Raw genomic sequence first — 17,691 nt, 5'->3', positions numbered from 1 at the left:
ATCACAAGAATATTTTGCAGTGATTCAAAATCAGATTATCAAAGGATATTTAATGATGTTGGGAAATGCACTTCATATAATAGTGGGGAAAAAAGCAATATGTGCATTTATATGATCCCATGTTTATATAGAACAAGGGAAAACATCAAAATATTAACTGATGGTCTCTTGGAATGAGATTATGGTGCCTTTCATTTGTATGGTTTTCTGTATTTTCCAAAATGTCTCTAATGAAGATATTTTACTTGTATAATTATGAAAAAATAGTATACAATCAAGTTGCAAAGTTTGTAAAATAACAATCTTGTCTAAGTTTTCCTCACTAGGGAAAGGAAACTGAAAGCAAGAAATCAGATGTTTGATGGAATGAAGCCAAAGACTAACTCTCAATTAGACTGTCCCTTTCTCTGGAGATTCTTGCCTGAAGTAAGGCCCTCAGAATAAATACCACAGTGAACCTTATAATTTCATTTTCATCTGCCCAAATCAGTACCTTGTCAGTGAACCCCTGAGGATCCTGGATTTAACTGGATCCGTAGATCCTCTGGAGACGAGGCCCCAAACCCTGTGATAGCTTTTGAAGTAGCTTATGCGGTATATGTGGGGAAACCCTCCCCAGGCCAGAGCTGATCTAAATCAAATTAGCTCTGCTTCCAGCCTCAGACCCAGCAGAAGCTAGTGAGTTATGCATATTTTGTTTTTTGCCACATACACAACTCCTCAGGCTAGCAAGAAAAAAAAAAAAGATTTATATCCTTATATGTTGCCAAATGTTTCAATGGCCCACAGGTTGTTTAACAACTTGACAGTGGGCCAGATTGAAGATAATGAAAATGCTTTAGTGAGGATGTTTCTAGACCTGGCAACTGCTCTACAAACCAAATCACAGAAGCTTGTGAAAAACTCAGTGCTTCCTAAACAACATTGCCTCCCAACGGAAAATTATTTTATTTCTTCAAATATTCATGATGTGGACAGAAAACAAAATTTGATCAAATTCACATTTGATCATTTTTCTTTCCCTTTGATATTTGCCATTGCATCACAGAGGAATTTTGTCCAGGGTTTATAAGGTCATATACAGCTAAAAGCCACCCTAGAAATTGATTGTGGCCTAGAAATTGACTGTTTGTGGGGTCTCCTATTAATCCTGTTCTATTTATGTAGTGTCAACATCAGTCTTGGGTTCTCTTAGGATTCTGAACTTGGTTTGTTGTACTTGACTTTACCCCAACCCAAAATTTCTCTGAAGAGTTTGAGAATTCCTGTCTCTGCTGTGTTTGTAATCCAAATGAAGACAGCCAAGAACAAAGAATGAAACATCGGGGACCTGGGAGATACGAAGTGCACCCCAAGAGTAATTTCCCAGCACTCTCACTCTGCTCAGATAGAGCCAGTTAATAAATTATGCCAACACATGAAGCATTCAGAGTGGCACAGCTGCTCAGAGTGACAGTCAACCCTTGCTAGAGTATGTTTTAGTATAAAAACTTAATAGTTATAATTTAATAGCAATTTTCTTTGGGAGTAAATTGGTCTCTGAATCACACTCTAAGAACATAAAAGAAAAATGACTAATAATGCAGCACCAAATGAAAACCTGTGGTTACCTAAGAGGGTACCAGCCTGCATTTAGCAATTTCTTCCTTTTCTAGATGAATACGCAAGTCAGGTCCACAAGATGAATGGTGGCTGTGGTGAGGCTTTCTTCCTGCTGCTACTCAAGATTTGCTGCTCAGAGAAAGAAATGAGTGGCATCTCACCAATATGGAAATGTTTCTAATAGAATATAAAAATCTGTTAAGCAATTTTCCAGTACATTAGGCTGAAATTGCTTAAGATGGGTATATCTTTCTGTAACAATCAAACATTACAAAAATTGCAGTCTTACAATGCCCCTATGTGGAAAGTGCTAGTACAGTTTGGCCTGCTATTTTAGTATTTTGTACTCACTTCCACCTATAAGCTAGTACAATCAAGGCCCCCTCTCAAATATCCTGGACACAATTTCCTAATTTGAGGGTCACCCATACTTTCAATAGAAGAACTGCATTCTGGGCAGCCCCCGTGGCGCAGTGGTTTAGCGCTGCCTGCGGCCTGGGGTGTGATCCTGGAGACCCGGGATGGAGTCCCACATCGGGCTTCCTGCGTGGAGCCTGCTTCTCCCTCTGCCAGTGTCTCTGCCTCTCTGTCTCTATAAATAAATAAATAAATAAATAAATAAATAAATAAATAAATAAATAAATAAAATCTTTAAAAAAAAAAAAAGAAGAACTGCATTCTTTTTGGCATCTGCTACAGGGCTCAACATGAACACAACAACCAGCCAGTTTCTCTTCTAGCCAGCTGTTAAAGCAGGAGTGGTTTGAGAATCTCTGAGTACAAATAAGAAGTCCTCATTTATAGAGCAGCATCCTTTCTTGTCTATTTCTGTATTCTTTTTATTGATTTATGGAGATCAAAGAATACCATGGCACTCAGGGACCATTTACAAAATGAAAATGCTCATATTGAGGAGCTACTTTTGAATTACACTAAGTCAGTGACCAGCCAGATCTGACATTCCACCTTTCCCCATCATACTTGGCCTACACATAACTTCTCACTTTTTAGAATAACCCTTTCAGTAATTCTGCTCTAAAGACAAATAATCACTGAACGTCAACTGAGATAAAGGGTAGGTGATGGTTATGGGTGGAAGCCATGAAGTAATAATATATAGTAAAATGCTACAACTGTAGCAGGGAGTAAGGTCTAGCACATTCTGAATATGAATATAAAAAGAATTTTATAGGGGTGCGTGAGTGGTTCAGTGGTTGAACATCTGCCTTTGGCTCAGGCCATGATCCCTGAGTCCTGGGATCCAGCCCCGCATCAGGCTCCCCCTGCAGGGAGCCTGCTTCTCCTTCTGCCTGTGTTTCTGCCTCTCTCTGTGTCTCTCATGAATAAACTCTTAAAAATAAATAAAAACTACAGTTTGCAAAATCTTAAAAAAAAAAAGAATTTTATAGAATGGTGGTTCTGAATACTGTAATGCCACATAACAAGATACTATTACAGAAACTGCCAGTGCTTCAGTAATGAGAACATTATAAGACCCACATGGAGATGGAAAAAAGAAATGCTCTGGAGCCAGGTGGGTCCCCATTTACATCCCAGCTCTACCACATACTAGTTGTACAGCCTTGGGCAAGTCACACAGCATGTCTATTTCCTTGCCTATAAAATGGGACATTAACTTTAATTCACAAAGTTTTCAAGGATTAGAGTTAATGTAGAAAACTGGCTCATTGGGCCAACTGGCTGACTCAGCTGGTTGAGCATGTGACTCTCAGATCTCAGGGCTCTTAAGGTTAAGCCCCACATTGGGTGTAGAGATGACTTAAAAATAAAATCTTTTTTTTTTTTTTTTTTAAGATTTTATTTATTCATGAGACACAACAGAGAGAGAGAGAGGCAGAGACACAAGCAGGCTCCATGCAGGGAACCTGATGTGGGACCTGATCCCAGGACTCCAGGATCACGCCCTGGGCCGAAGGCAGGCGCTAAACCGCTGAGCCACCCAGGGATCCCCTAAAAATAAAATCTTAAATAAAAAAAGAAAATGGAGCACCTGGATGGCTCAGTCAGCTGTGTCCAACCATGGTTTCAGCTTCAGCTCAGGTCATGATCTCAGGGTCACGAGATTGAGCCCTGCAATGGGCTCCATGCTCAGTGCAGTCTGTTAGATTTTTTAAGATCTTTTTTTTTAAGATTTTATTTATTTATTCATGAGAGACACACACACAGAGAGGCAGAGACGTAGGCAGAGAGAAGCATGCAGGGAGCCCGATGTGAGACTCGATCCCAGGTCTCCAGGATTATGCCCTGGGCCGAAGGCAGGTGCTCAACCACTGAGCCACCCAAGTGTCCTGAGTCTGTTAGATTCTCTCTCCTTCTACTCGCACTCCTCTAAAATATCTGCTCCTCCTCCTACTCGCACTCTCTAAAATATCTTAAAAGGGGGTGGGGGGGATTGGCTCACAAACAGTGAAAAAATGGTTGCTACTAGTATTAATAATCACATTTATGGACCTACACTTCAAGAGTGCTATAGTTCCAGAGAAGGAGTTCTACAGGAAAAAGCAGTCTTGGCTTTGAGTCTGTAGTTTTTCAATATTGTATCAAAATCTTAGCTTCGATAGCCTTCCCCCTATAAGTAAGTCTTCTTTTGGTGCACCTGAGCCCGCACAACTGCCCATTCTGAAACTTATGAGGATGGCACTCTTGCTTCTCATATTGATTTTCATATTTTCTTCTCACCATCACCAACTGGAGTATGGTACGTTAAACAGTTTAAAAATACTATTTATAGACATCACTGCCCTCTAGTGACTAGGATGATTTTTTTCTAATAATCTGCTTAATTTATTCCTTTGTTGTTTAAAAAAAAAAAAATCTAATTACTGATCCACCAGGAGGAAAAACCTTTTCCCAGGAAATGGGGGCTGATCCCACCAATGACACTTGATTTATCTTCCTGATAAAAGCACCCAGCTGTAATCAGAACCACCACGTAAAGCCAGAGAGCAGATGTTGTTATAGATTACCTTGTGTTGGCTATGTTGGAGATGACCACTCAGTATGAACACATTAAGTGCATTTCCTCTTCAGTACCCAAATTTTTTTGTGGATATGGATTGATTTTTCGATACCTCTTGGTTCTTAAGAACCTGGCCTCTACAGGGTTCCTTATACTTTTTATTTAAAATATCTTACAATTGACATATGTATTATTCGTAAAAGGGAGAATCCAGTGTTTTCAAGGGAGAGAGAAAATAATCTGGATTAGTAAAATAGAAACTTCTCACTCAAACTCTATTTCAGGCTTAGATGGACCAACATCATGAAAATTAGTCTGTTATGTTTAATTGTGAGCCAGTTTGCTTTAAACTCAGGAAAACCTGTAACTTCATCCACAGGGGAGAACAGACGACAGCAGTCAACTACTTTACAGGTTGGACTTTGTGCTTAGCTATTTGTACCTAGCCTCTCCAACAATCCTGTGTGGTAGGTGTTGTTATCCCTGTTTTATACATGAGATTGAGTTTACATGAATGAGTCCAAATGTGCATATATAGCCCTTCTCCATGGAAAACCATGTGAAAGGCAAATGCCACTGAGGATGCAACAAGGTGCCATTGTGGTGTGAGCAGTAACAAATTACAATAAACTCTGAGCCAGAAACTGCTGAACAGGCTCTAAGAACACTGCCTGGTAGAAGGTAGGTGCTCAAGATGGCCTGGCTTCTGTGGTTGCTTTCAATAATTAACTGCTAGTTATAAATTCAGCAATGAACTTATTCTGCCCAGAAGCAGGTTTGTATTATCAAAATGCAGATCTAACTAGACGTGAAATCTGAAAATTAGAACCTTCAGCTAAATAACCTTCCTGGTATTTTTTTCAATTTTAAAAACCTAGACAGATGATGAATATACTCAAGTCTGTGTGAAGCATAAAGCCAAATCAGACAGTGAACCTTTGTACACCCAGCTCCTTGCTTCCACCCCCGCCCCCAATCGGGCTTTGAGGTCTACAAGGCATCCCCTGGTGAAAGGCAGCAATCCCTAACTTCCCCAGAGGCTCTTCACCAACAGTACCACTGGCACTTGAACATGCATCTTGGACCACGTTTCAGGATTTGGGAGTTTCTGGGACCATAACTTTAACCCAGCCTTCCATAACCGTCTTCTTACTTTCTGTTACAAAACATGACACTGCAATAACAGCAACAAACCTCTTTAGCTTTTTTACCTCTGCAGAAGCTAAGACAACTTCTCCAACATATAAAGGGGCTGGAAAGCTAATTTCCTGTGAAAGTAATACACAGCCTGGCCCTGGCATTTTAGTTCCCAGGAGTGCTGAAATAAGTCCATTGACCAAAACTCCATGTACAATTCTCTTTCCAAACTTGGTGTGTTTGGCAAAATCTTCGTTTAAATGCAAAGGATTGACATCCCCTGTTAATTCTGAGAAGGCAGCCACGTCCCTCTGCGTGAAGGCCCTGCTGAGTTCAGCGCGGTCTCCCACTCGGACGTGCATCTGCTTGATACATTGCCTGCTCAGCACTGGCTGGCTCGGGCAGATGCTCCTCTGAAGCCCACCCCACCAGAGACGATGGCGGGAAATTACTGGGAACATCTTCAGCACCATCAAATTTCAGCAGTTGGAGCTTTAGACTGCTTCAGTCTTCAAACATCATATTGTCACCAAAAAAGTGCTTTTGAGAGTGGCGGTGTATTTCTGAAATTGAAGACTTCTCAATCCAATACTAGTTCCCTACTATTACCAGATAAGGCGAGGAGAAATGGAGAAACCTGTAAGAGAAGGAAAAAAGTTAAGGACATAAGGGGAGAAAACTGCACTGAAACACAGGGTGCAGAGAAACTTGCTTAGTTTTAAAGGGTAAGCAAAGCCGATGCAGTGACATTTTAAAGAGCATCCCTAGAGGTAGCCTTAGATACACAAGTGGTCATAGTAAGTTCATAGTGTTCTAATATTTAAGGCACTAGGCATTAAGCAACAAATGAAAAGACAAGACCTTTCCACAAGAGTTCCAAGTTTCACCCCCAAACATGTCCCATACAATCTAAAATCTAAGTGCTTTCTCTCACTTTTCCAGAACGTAGTCCTTATTCCTCCCCGCCGCCCCTAGTTGGATGTTAGCCATACTAGATTTTTGCAAGCACAAAAATGGGACATGAGCCCTGCTTTGGGCTCCATGCTCAGAGGAGTCTGCTTGAGATTCTTTCCCTCCCCCTCTCCCCTGCTCGCGACTTGCACTTGCAAACTCTCTCAAATAAATAAGTCTTAAGAAAAAGCAGTTTGATCCCTACTCAGCCTTGTTTGGAATATGTGAAGGAAGAGTCTTTACCTGAATCACTCTGAAAGCACATTTCTTGCCTTTATAGGATCCCAATAGAGTCAAAGAGCTCCACAATTTGACAAGACCACTGTAGAGAGATCAAGAATGCATAAAGATTTGTCTGTGACATCTCCCTGGTATTTCTGTGATAGTCCAGATAGTTAAATTAGGTCCAGAAAACCTAATCTAAATGAGGAAACTTGAGTATATGTACTGCCAAAGTGAGCACTAAATGAGGAAACTTTATTTTTTTTTTTTTAAAGATTTTATTTGTTCATGAGAGACACAGAAAGAGAGGCAGAGACACAGGCAGAGGGAGAAGCAGGCTCCTCACAGGGAGCCCAATGTGGGACTTGATCCCCGGACCCTGAGATCACGACCTGAGCCGAAGGCAGACACTCAACCACTGAGCCACCCAGGTACCCCGAGAAAACTTTATGGAGCCTGCTTCTCCCTCTGCCTGTCTCTGCCTCTTTCTGTCCCTCATGAATAAATAAAATCTTAAATAAAATAAAATAAAATAAAATACACATTTTTGAGTTTGCACCCATGACCATCAATTGGGAAACCCTACAGTTGTAAGCAAAGAGTTTTGCTCTGGATAGTTTAAGTTCCTGGTAGATAAATATTCATCCTTCCCAGTTTAAATTTCCAAAAGCTGCTCAGAGCAAAACTCTTCTCATACTCAGAGAAGAGCAGTTTTGCTTTATTTCTCCATTGTCTCTCTGCCCTGTTGTACTACAAATGTGCCTGTGTCTGTCATACCTGCTACATATCCTCAAGATGGCTGACAAGGTCTTCTCTTCATAGGTTAGGACGTCCAAAGGTAAGGCTGCAGCAACCTAAGTATGGAATAATACTATTAGCAGACCATTATTATCACTATTCTTTATTTTTAAAAATAATCTCTAGACCCAGTGTGGGGCCCAAACTCACAATCCTGAGATCAAGAGTCACATGCTGTACTGACTGAGCCAGCAGGGCGCCTCCTATCATCACTATTCTTAAAGTCTAATAACTAATCCTGTTAACTGCTTTTCTCCTCCAAAAAAGCAATATTTTATTAGTGGTGCTATAGTCCTGAGCCTGCTTATTTACAATTCCCCCTGTCTGGAATGTTCTTCCTGTAGCTCTTCATATTGTTAATGACTCTTCACTGTTAAGTCATCTTTTAAGTTGTCCCATCCCTGGGGGCACCTGGCTGGCTCAGTTGTAGAGCATGAGACTTTTTGATCTCAGGGTTAAAAAATAGAAAGTTCCATTCCTGATCCCCAAGATTAAGCTCAATTGTTTGCTATGCTCCTTCACATACAGGAACCATACACTTCCTCTCTAAGAATACTCATCATTCTTGCCATTAATTGTTCAACAAGATTTCTTAAAGATTTTATTTATTTATGAGAGAGAGAGATTGGCAGAGGGAGATGCAGGCTCCCCACAGAGCAGGGAACCCAACATGGGACTTGATCCCAGGACCTTGAGATCACGACCTGAGCTGAAGGCAGACACTTGACTGAGGCATCCAGGTGCCCTCAACATGGGTTTTTTTTTTTTTTTAAGATTTTATTTATTTATTCATGAGAGACACAGAGAGAGAGAGAGAGGCAGAGACACAGGCAGAGGGAGAAGCAGGCTTCATGCAGGAAGCCTGACATGGGACTCGATCCTGGGTCTCCAGGATCATGACCTGGACTGAAGGCGATGCTAAACTGCTGAGCCACCCGGGCTGCCCCTCAACATAGTATTCTACTAAAATAATCAAGACCATTCATTCATCTATGAGGCAGAGCCCCTGCCTGTTTACAGCCACATCCTCAGGAACCAGGTTTTATACCTGACACTGAGAAGGTACATGCTATTTTCTTAAACTTTCTATTTTAAAAAATCAGAGTCTCAGGAGGCTGCAAAGAAATTTATGTGAAGGTTCTACGCACCCTTCATGAAGCCTCCCCTAGTAATATAATATCAAGCCCAAAACCTAAAATTGATAAACCAGAGTTCATTCAGATTTTACCAGTTATACATGCACTCAATATTTGTTGGTGCATTTGTGTGTGCGCACGTGTAGTTCTATGCAATTCTACCACATAGGGAGTTTCATGCAACCACCACCACAATCAAGAGAAAGAATTATACCATCACCACACGGCTCTCTCCTTCTGTGTGTTTATAGTCACACCCACTCCTCCCCAATCTCTAACCACGGATCTTTCTCCAGATTATAGAATTATGTTATTTCAGGTGCACTATACAAATGGTATCCTTCAGAATGTTACCTTTGGGGACTAACTTTTTCACTTAGCATAATTCTCTGGAGATTGTTATTATCTGTATCTATAGTTTGTTCCTTTTTATTATTGAGTATATTCTATTGTATGAATAGATCATGAATGTTCTTTATTTACTCACTGTAGAACATACGGCTTATTTCTTTTGGGCTCTTACAAATAAAGCTGCTAGGGGATCCCTGGGTGGCTCAGCAGTTTAGCACCTGCCTTTGGCCCAGGGTGCGATCCTAGAGTCCCGGGACTCCAGGATCGTGTCCCGCATTGGGCTCCCGGCATGGAGCCTGCTTCTCCCTCCTCCTGTGCCTCTGCCTCTCTCTCTCTAAGTCTATCATGAATAAATAAATAAATCTTCAAAACAAAACAAAACAAAACAACAAATAAAGCTGCTATGAACACTCATATACAAGTTTTGTTGAACCTAAGTTTCTACTTCTTTGGGACAAATGCCCAGGTGGGTAACTGCTGGGTAGTAACAGTAGATGCATGTCTAGTTGTTTTTAGAAACTGTCAAATGGTGTTCCAAAGTGGCTGTGCCATTTTACATTCCACTAGTGATCCAGTTTCTTTGCATCCTTGCCAGCATTTAGCGTTATCATTATTTTTTAATTTCAGTTGTCCTGCTAGGTGTGTAGTGCTAGTTCACTGTGTTTTTATTTTTTATTTACTCGTTTTTTAAAGATTTTATTTTTAAGTAATTTAGACATCCAATGTGGGGCTCAAACTCAAATTTCAAATATGGTTTTAAAACAATTACTTGGAAAAGCATTGTTTTAGTACCTTTTTTTTTTCTTTTTTAAAGATTTTATTTATTTGAAAGATAGACAGCCCAGCAGGGGGAATGACAGGCAGAGGGAGAAGCAGGTTCTCCGCTGAGCAGGGAGCTCAAACTCACAACCCAAGAGATCAAGGGCCCAAGAGTCACATGATCCACCAACCAGCCAGCCAGGAGCCCCCTCATTGTATTTTGCTGTTGTTGTGATTGTTGTCTGTACCTCACTGTGTTTTTAATATGCATTTCCCTAATGGCCAATAATGTTGAATATCTTTTCATTCACATGCTCCTTTGCCAACAGAACATCCTTTTAGTGAAATGTCTATTTGTGCCTTTTACTCATTTTCTAACTGGAATGTTTTGTTTTTTTACAATTGAGTTCTGAGCATTCTTTTTATATTTTAGATATGTAGTTTGCAACCAGTTTTCCCATTTGTAATCTGGATTTTCATTCTCTTAACTGAGCCTGTTGTGGAGTATGTGTTTAATGTGATGCTTACCAGATTTTGATTTGATAAAACATACGAATCAGGAAATAATTTCCTGATTTGATAAAACGTATGAGTCAGGAAATAATTTCCTGAATCATCTTTGTTCCCTCCTAAAATTCTACTTATTTTCAAGTAAATGCTAAAACAGGACTCCTCAATGTGCTGATCTGCGACAAAATAAGAGGCTGTATCACAATGTAAATCAACAATATCACTAAGCATATTTAGTTCAGCTTAGTTTTTTTTTTTTAAAGATTTTATTTATTTATTTATCCATGAGAGACACAAAAAAAGAGAGAGAGGCAGAGACACAGGCAGAGGGAGAAGCAGGCTCCATGCAGGGAACCTCACGTGGGACTCAATCCCAGGTCTCCAGGATCATGCCCTGGGCTGAAGGCAGCGCTAAACCGCTGAGCCACTCGGCTGCCCAGCTTAATTTTTTTTTTCAAGTTTATTTACTTATTTTTTTTTAGTACACCAATGTGGGGCTCAAACTCACAACCCTGAGGTCAACAGCTGAATGCTCTTCTGATAATTCAGCTCGATTTCTGCGTAAGGACAATTTCTAAGCAAAGGAAGTGGTGTGCTGATTCTGGTGTGAGTCACAAATCTTCACAACAGACCACAAACTGTTTGCATAGGGGGCCAGGGTAGTTCAGTCAGTTAAGTGCCCGACTCTTAATTTCTAGCTGTGATCTTGGAGTCATGAGATTAAGCCCCACACTGGGCTCCACACTCAGCATGGGGTCTGCTTGGGGTTCTCTCTCCCCTTCTCCCTCTGCCCCTGCTACCCACTCCCTTCTCATACACTCTCTCTTCCTAAATAAATAAATAAATAAAATCTTAAAAACAAAATCAGACCAAAGAACTGCCTGCAGGTTGCTAGTCTGGACCATACTGTGAGTAGAACTACACTAAAACATCTGTGTAACACGTTCCTGGTCAAATAGAAGGCATATCAGAACAAATCTACTCAGAATTGCATCCTGGAGTCTGCTTTGGCAATTTCAAATATGGTTTTAAAACAATTACTTGGAAAAGCATTGTTTTAGTACTTCCTTTTTTTTTCTTTTTTAAAGATTTTATTTATTTGAAAGATAGACAGCCCAGCAGGGGGAATGACAGGCAGAGGGAGAAGCAGGTTCTCCGCTGAGCAGGGAGCCCAACTTGGGGCTCAATCCCAGGACCCTGGGATCACAACCTGAGCTGAAGCAGACACCCAACCAACTGAACCACCGAGGCACCCCTGTTTTAGTATTTCTTAGAAAGATCTTAGGAGTGGTCAATCTATCAATGGTTCATACCTCCCCAAACAGGTCCTTTAAGGCTGAAATAAGCAGCTGTTTAAACTGTGCAACATTCAGTCCAACCCCATGATCTTCAAATTCTCTGTAAAAACATTAAAAAGAAAAAAAAATTATTAAATTTCATACTATTCAGATTTATAAAAAGTAATCGAAAATAGAATTCAGGAGACTGAACTTACAGGCAGACTTTCATATAGTGGTGCTCAGAGGGATTTCTGTAAACTATTCTTTCATATGTGGTGGCTGGAGCTGGCATCTTGTCCAAAGCTGACCACATCTAGAAATTGTCAAGAGGGCTAGAAATTAGCAAAGTACAGCCTATTTTTTTACTGATTTTTTAAATGAGAAATTGACCCATTTGGAATTTTTTAAAAGTAAGCTCTACACCCAGTGTGCAGCTTCAACTCACAACCCTGAGATCAAATGCTGCATGCTCTACCAACTAAGCCAGCCAGGAAACACAACCCAATGCATTTTTTCTTTTAAGTTGATTTATTTAAGTAATCTCTGCACCCAACATGGGGCTCGAACTCATGACTCTGACATCAAGAGTCACATGTTCCTTGGACTGAATCAGTCAGTTGCCCCTTGTTTGTTCTTATTTTTTTACCCATTTGGTTGTTGTTGTTTTAAGATTTTTACTTATTTATTCATGAGAGACACAGAGAGAGATGCAGAGACATAGGCAGAGGGAGAAGCAGGCTCCCTGAGGGTAGCCTGATGTGGGATTCCATCCCTGGATCACACCCTGAGCCAAAGGCAGATGCTCAACTGCCAAGCCACCCAGGTGTCCCTTGACCCATTTGGTTTTTTTTTTTTTTTTTTTTTAAACACTGCATCTTTTTTTTTTAAATTTTTATTTATTTATGATAGTCACACACAGAGAGAGAGAGAGAGAGAGGCAGAGACACAGGCAGAGGGAGAAGCAGGCTCCATGCACCCGGAGCCCGACGTGGGATTCGATCCCGGGTCTCCAAGATGGCGCCCTGGGCCAAAGGCAGGCGCCAAACCGCTGCGCCACCCAGGGATCCCGACCCATTTGGTTTTTAAAAGAACTTCTAGTACAGTAAATCATCTAATTCTGGTCAAATTTTTTTAAAAAGATTTAATTTATCCATTCATGAGAGAGAGAGAGAGAGAGAGGCAGAGACACAGACAGAGGGAGAAGCAGGCCCCATGAGGAAGCCCAGGATCACACCCAGGGCGGAAGGCAGCGCTAAACTGCTGAGCCACCCAGGGATCCCCCTGGTCAAATCAAATTTACCCATACAGACACAATGAAAGTTTCTAAATTTTATATATGCCAGACTGTTGTACTCTTAAATTCTAAAAACATAATCTCAATGAACATTTTTCCTAAGTACCCGGCTATTTGCTAAACACTTCACATGCCTTAAAGGGTCTTAAGTCGGGATCCCTGGGTGGCGCAGCGGTTTGGCGCCTGCCTTTGGCCCAGGGCGCGATCCTGGAGACCCGCGATCGAATCCCACATCAGGCTCCCGGCGCATGGAGCCTGCTTCTCCCTCTGCCTGTGTCTCTGCCTCTCTCTCTTTCTCTCTGTATGACTATCATAAATAAATAAAATTAAAAAAAAAATAAATAAAGGGTCTTAAGTCTTCAAAACGATCCCATGAAGTAAAGGCTATATTCCCACTCCCCGCCTCCTTTTTGAAGGCACTGAGGCATGGCAAAGGAATACTTGCCCAAGGGCACACAGATTCTAGCCACTCCTAAGCCCCCTCAAAAATCACTCTATGATGCCTCCTAATACCAAAAAAAAAAAAAAAAAAAAAAAAGTATAGTTATAAAATCCAGGATCTCATTTATTCTGTCAACACAGACCATGAACAAGTGAACGAGAGGTGGTAGTTCTGCTATGCCATCCCATGCCTGTTCTCTGTCTGAAGGCCAGGTCTACAAAAAGCTGTTTGGTAGCCCCCACAAAAGACTGAGCAAGGGGTTTGAGAAGAGGAATTCCTAGAATGGGTGCTCATTGCCATTTCCTTTTTTTTTTTTTCCTTCCCAGATCTTATTTATTCATGAGAGACAGAGAACACAAGCAGGGGCAGAGGGAGAGGGAGAAGTAGGCTCCTCCACGGAACAGGGAGCCTGATGTGGGGCTCAATCCCAGGACCCTAGGATCATGACCTGAGCACAAGGTGGACACTTAATGGACTGAGCCACCCAGGTGCCTTCAATGTCATTTCTAGTAGAGCTAGATCTTTCAAGAATTCAGAATATGCTGATCCCCCTGTGGAGAATGCCCGTCATTGGCTCCACTCCTACCTCACTCTCTCTCTGGAGAGTCCCTACTCATCCTTTGAATTTTAGCTTAAAGTGCACCTCTTCCAAGAATTTCACCTGCTCAAGAAAGCCTTCTTTTTGACTCCTTGTTCTAAGTTAGATTCCCTTGTTATGCAATCACTTAATATTGTCTATTTGTTCTATATCTAGTTCCTCACTAAAGCAACCAGGAAATTGAGGTCCAACCAGGGAAAGGGACCTAGCCAAGGTCACAGAGCTGTAAACCAGCATTTACAAAACCTCTGCATCAGGCCCCGTTCCAACCACTCCTAGATGATATCCTCAGAGAAAATGAAAAGTCAGTCAGGCAGCCCTGGTGGCCCAGTGGTTTAGCGCCGCCGTCGGCCCAGGGCATGATCCTTGAGTCCCGGGATCAAGTCCCATGTCAGGCTCCCTGCATGGAGCCTGCTTCTCTCTCTGCCTGTGTCTCTGCCCCTCTCTCTATGCCGCTCATGAATATATAAAAAATATCTAAAAAAAAAAAAAAAAAAAAGTCAGGGTCTAGGAGCTACATCCAAGCATCCACTTAAAAACATGAACAGTAAAAAAAAAAAAAAAACAAAAACAAAAACAAAAAACACCACAAACAGTTACTGTGTCTGGCAGAGAGTAGGCATTCAGTAACACCTACTGAATGGTGAGAAGTACTAAGCCTATATGTTCAAGGGTATCTTTGGTCTCAAGACTACAGAAATAAGCACCCGATGATTCTTTTCCAATCATTAGAGCCCTTCCTGACTAGAAGGGAGGGTGGGGAGAACAGGATGCTCCATCACTTCATCCATTGTCTGGCACAGGATAGGTGTTTTTTTTTTTTTTTTTTTAAGATTTACGGTCAGCCTTGGTGGAGTTGGCTGCCTGAGGTAAGAGACTGAGATTGGGCCTGGGGCTCAGGATGCTAGTAACAATCAAGACTTGTGGCGTATTCTGGAAATGGACGGTCACAATGGTTGCCCAGCAGCGTTAGGATACTTAATGCCAAAGGACTGTACACTTAAACAAAATAGTAAGTCTTTTTATTTTAAACATTTTATTTAGGGATCCCTAGGTGGCTCAGCGATGTAGCGCTTGCCTTTGGCCCAGGACCTGATCCTGGAGTCCCGGGAACGATTCGCGCGTATGGCTCCGGCCGTGGAGCCTGCTTCTCCTCTGCCTGTGTCTCTGGCTCTCTCTCTCTGTGTCTATCATGAATGAATGAATGAATCAATGAATGAATGAATGAATATTTTATTTATCTATTCGTGACACAGAGACAGAGACACAGGCAGAGGGAGAAGTAGGCTCCCTGCGAGGAGCCCGATGCGGGACTCGATCCCCCGACCTCCGGGTCACGACCTGAGCCAAAGGCAGAGGCTCAATCATTGAGCGACCCAGGCGTCCCTAAAACGGTAAATCTTTCCGTTACAAAAAAAAAAAAAAAGACTTAAGGGACACGTGTTTACCGAGCAGTGCCCTCCACGTCCGCCGGAGGCCCAGACGCAGAGACAGTATCGCTCCCTGCAGGCTGTCCTGGGGTTAGAGGATGGCTGAGGGTTCTGCGCACAGCCCGGCAAACCTGCCAAGGCTCACAGCCGCGAAAGCACTGCCCCAGCTCGGGTCACCGTCCCTGTAACGGCTGCGGGGATGCCCGTTAAGTGACCCATTGGTAGTACGCGTCCCTGCTTCCACCTCCTCCCACCAACCTCCCTCCGCCCCCATCTAGTCGCTACAGCCGCCAGAGGTAACCAGTTACAACCTAGTCAAGCCCGGGCCGTTCCTCTGCTCAAAAACCTTGCAATGGGGGCAGCCCGGGTGGCTCAGCGGTTGAGCATCTGCCTGCAGCCCAGGGCCTGATCCTGGAGATCCGGGATCGAGTCCCACGCCGGGCTCCCTGCATGGAGCCTGCTTCTCCCTCTGCTGTGTCTCTGCCTCTCTCTCTCTCTCCCATGAATAATAAAAAATACCAAAACTTTGCAACGGTCCTTCTAACTCAGGGTAAACCCCGAGGCCCTCGGGCCCTGCGGGGCTCTCCGCACAGCTGAGCGCCCCCTCCGGCCTCCGCGCTGCTCCCGGCCTCCCCGCTGGCTGGGATCACTGGGGGGGGGGGGGGGGCTCCCTGCCTCCTCCCCGCGGCGTGGTCCGGCGGGCCCGGTTCTAGCCCTTCCCCCAGCACTTACCACCTCGCGACACAACCACGCGGTGCACTTACTCCCGTCCGTACCCCCGCCCCCCCCCCCCCGCCCCAGAACGTCCGCTCCTGCAGCACACGGGGCTCTGTCTCGCTCACTACGGCTTCCCAGGAACCTACAAGCGCACCGCACGGTACACACTCAATATCATAGAAGTTTTGGACCAAATTCATCATCCAAAAAAAAAAAAAAAAAAAAGCTCAGTCCCCTACTGTTGGGCACTTCAGTGGTTTTCAACCTGTGTCGGCGAACGGTCACCATTTACGTAGCGCCCACCTGGCGCCGGGCGCATGCGCTCTGCACACCCGTCGCAGCCACCTCCTGCTGCCGAGACCCCGTGGGGCGGGTGCCCGCGGACACGACCCCGCCAGCGACCCGCGCGCGGCCTCCTGGGCGGCGGACAGGGGCCTCCGCTGGCCGCGCGCCGCCCGCCATCGGGCTCACCTTGCGCATGCGCACCTGGCGCGCACGGCCGCGCGTCACCGGCGTGGCCGACTGAGCTCACGCCCGACCAAAAGCCGCCCTGCTATGGGCTTCGGCGTCCCCGCTTGTCGGTCGGACTGACCTGGCGCCTCCTGGCTTCTACTCGCTGCAACGATCCGCCGAAGCCTGGAGCTCCTCCGCAGACGCCAGACCGCAGACCCAAGAAACTCCGGGGATATTTACGTTCGGCTCCTGTCTGTTGTTGTTTTCTTGGGGAGGGGATCGGGGGGGGCCTCCCCTTCCGGAAGCGTGACGGGTAGGCGCGGATATGACGTCACCGCGCGGCGTCCTCCTAAGGACGTGGGCGTGAATCCCCCATCGGGAGCTGAGACTGGCCGAGCTCAGTGCCCCCTGGTGTCCACTCCAGGGATAGCTCCATGAGCAAATGTGAGCGCGGGGTTGGGGACTCCAGGAGCCCGCTTCATGGTCCCTCCATCCCTCCATCCATCCATCCATCCATCCATCCATCCATCCATACGTTCATTCAGCTTTATAGGTAGCATCTCTTCTGCTGAGCATCTTCTGTCAAGCGTCCCAAGGACCGCAGCCACTCTTAATGTCCCTTGTGGCTCCCAGCACAAAGTAGGTCATCTGTCTGGCTTGACATAAGATCCAGATGGTCAATATATTCAAACGTAAGCCAGGTTTCCTTTATGCATTTATTCATGCTGAGCCCCTATTATGTGCTAGGTACTGGGAGCACAGCGGAGAACAAGAAGACAGGGCCCTGTATTCGTGAAAGATAGTATTTGCATAGAATGATGATGATGATGATGATGATGATGATGATGATGATGATAAGAGCAGCTATAGAGGCCGAGAGAATCAAGGCCATTCCACCTCAAGTTTAGCGTTAGCACAAGTACAGCCATCTCAGGCCCCTGTGAATAAGAGCTGAACTTTACAGGAAAAAACCGCAGAACACCCTTGACAGAAAGTCCCATATCAGAATGAAAACAGAGCTTAAGAAATTC

General features: G+C 43.9%; 2 protein-coding genes across 7 annotated transcripts; both read right to left on the bottom strand.

Annotated features, from left to right (window-relative positions):
• Nucleotides 1-4,722: 4,722 nt before the first annotated feature.
• On the bottom strand, nucleotides 4,723-6,192 carry HTD2 (hydroxyacyl-thioester dehydratase type 2). The gene has a single exon (XM_041764136.1). It carries the CDS (start codon nucleotides 6,190-6,192, stop codon nucleotides 5,674-5,676), a length of 519 nt encoding a protein of 172 aa, XP_041620070.1. The 3' UTR covers nucleotides 4,723-5,673.
• Nucleotides 6,193-6,221: 29 nt separating this feature from the next.
• On the bottom strand, nucleotides 6,222-16,959 carry RPP14 (ribonuclease P/MRP subunit p14). Of its 6 annotated transcripts, none has more exons than XM_041764135.1 (7): nucleotides 16,511-16,633; nucleotides 15,509-15,681; nucleotides 11,942-12,039; nucleotides 11,760-11,844; nucleotides 7,670-7,746; nucleotides 6,914-6,992; nucleotides 6,222-6,356 (listed from the first exon to the last, which is right to left on the bottom strand). In XM_041764135.1, the coding sequence occupies exons 3-7, from the start codon at nucleotides 12,037-12,039 to the stop codon at nucleotides 6,300-6,302; spliced, it is 396 nt and encodes a 131-aa protein (XP_041620069.1). In that variant the 5' UTR covers nucleotides 15,509-15,681; nucleotides 16,511-16,633; the 3' UTR covers nucleotides 6,222-6,299. The 6 variants fall into 6 exon arrangements, with proteins under 6 accessions (XP_041620069.1, XP_041620068.1, XP_041620066.1 ...); XM_041764134.1 differs by having other exon boundaries at nucleotides 16,473-16,569; XM_041764132.1 differs by lacking the exons at nucleotides 15,509-15,681; nucleotides 16,511-16,633 and adding an exon at nucleotides 16,800-16,959.
• Nucleotides 16,960-17,691: the final 732 nt, after the last annotated feature.

The sequence above is a fragment of the Vulpes lagopus genome, chromosome 7 (genome assembly GCF_018345385.1).
Source record: "Vulpes lagopus strain Blue_001 chromosome 7, ASM1834538v1, whole genome shotgun sequence".
NCBI classification, from domain to species: Eukaryota; Metazoa; Chordata; class Mammalia; order Carnivora; family Canidae; genus Vulpes; species Vulpes lagopus.
This window is presented reverse-complemented; position numbering and strand designations above follow the sequence as displayed.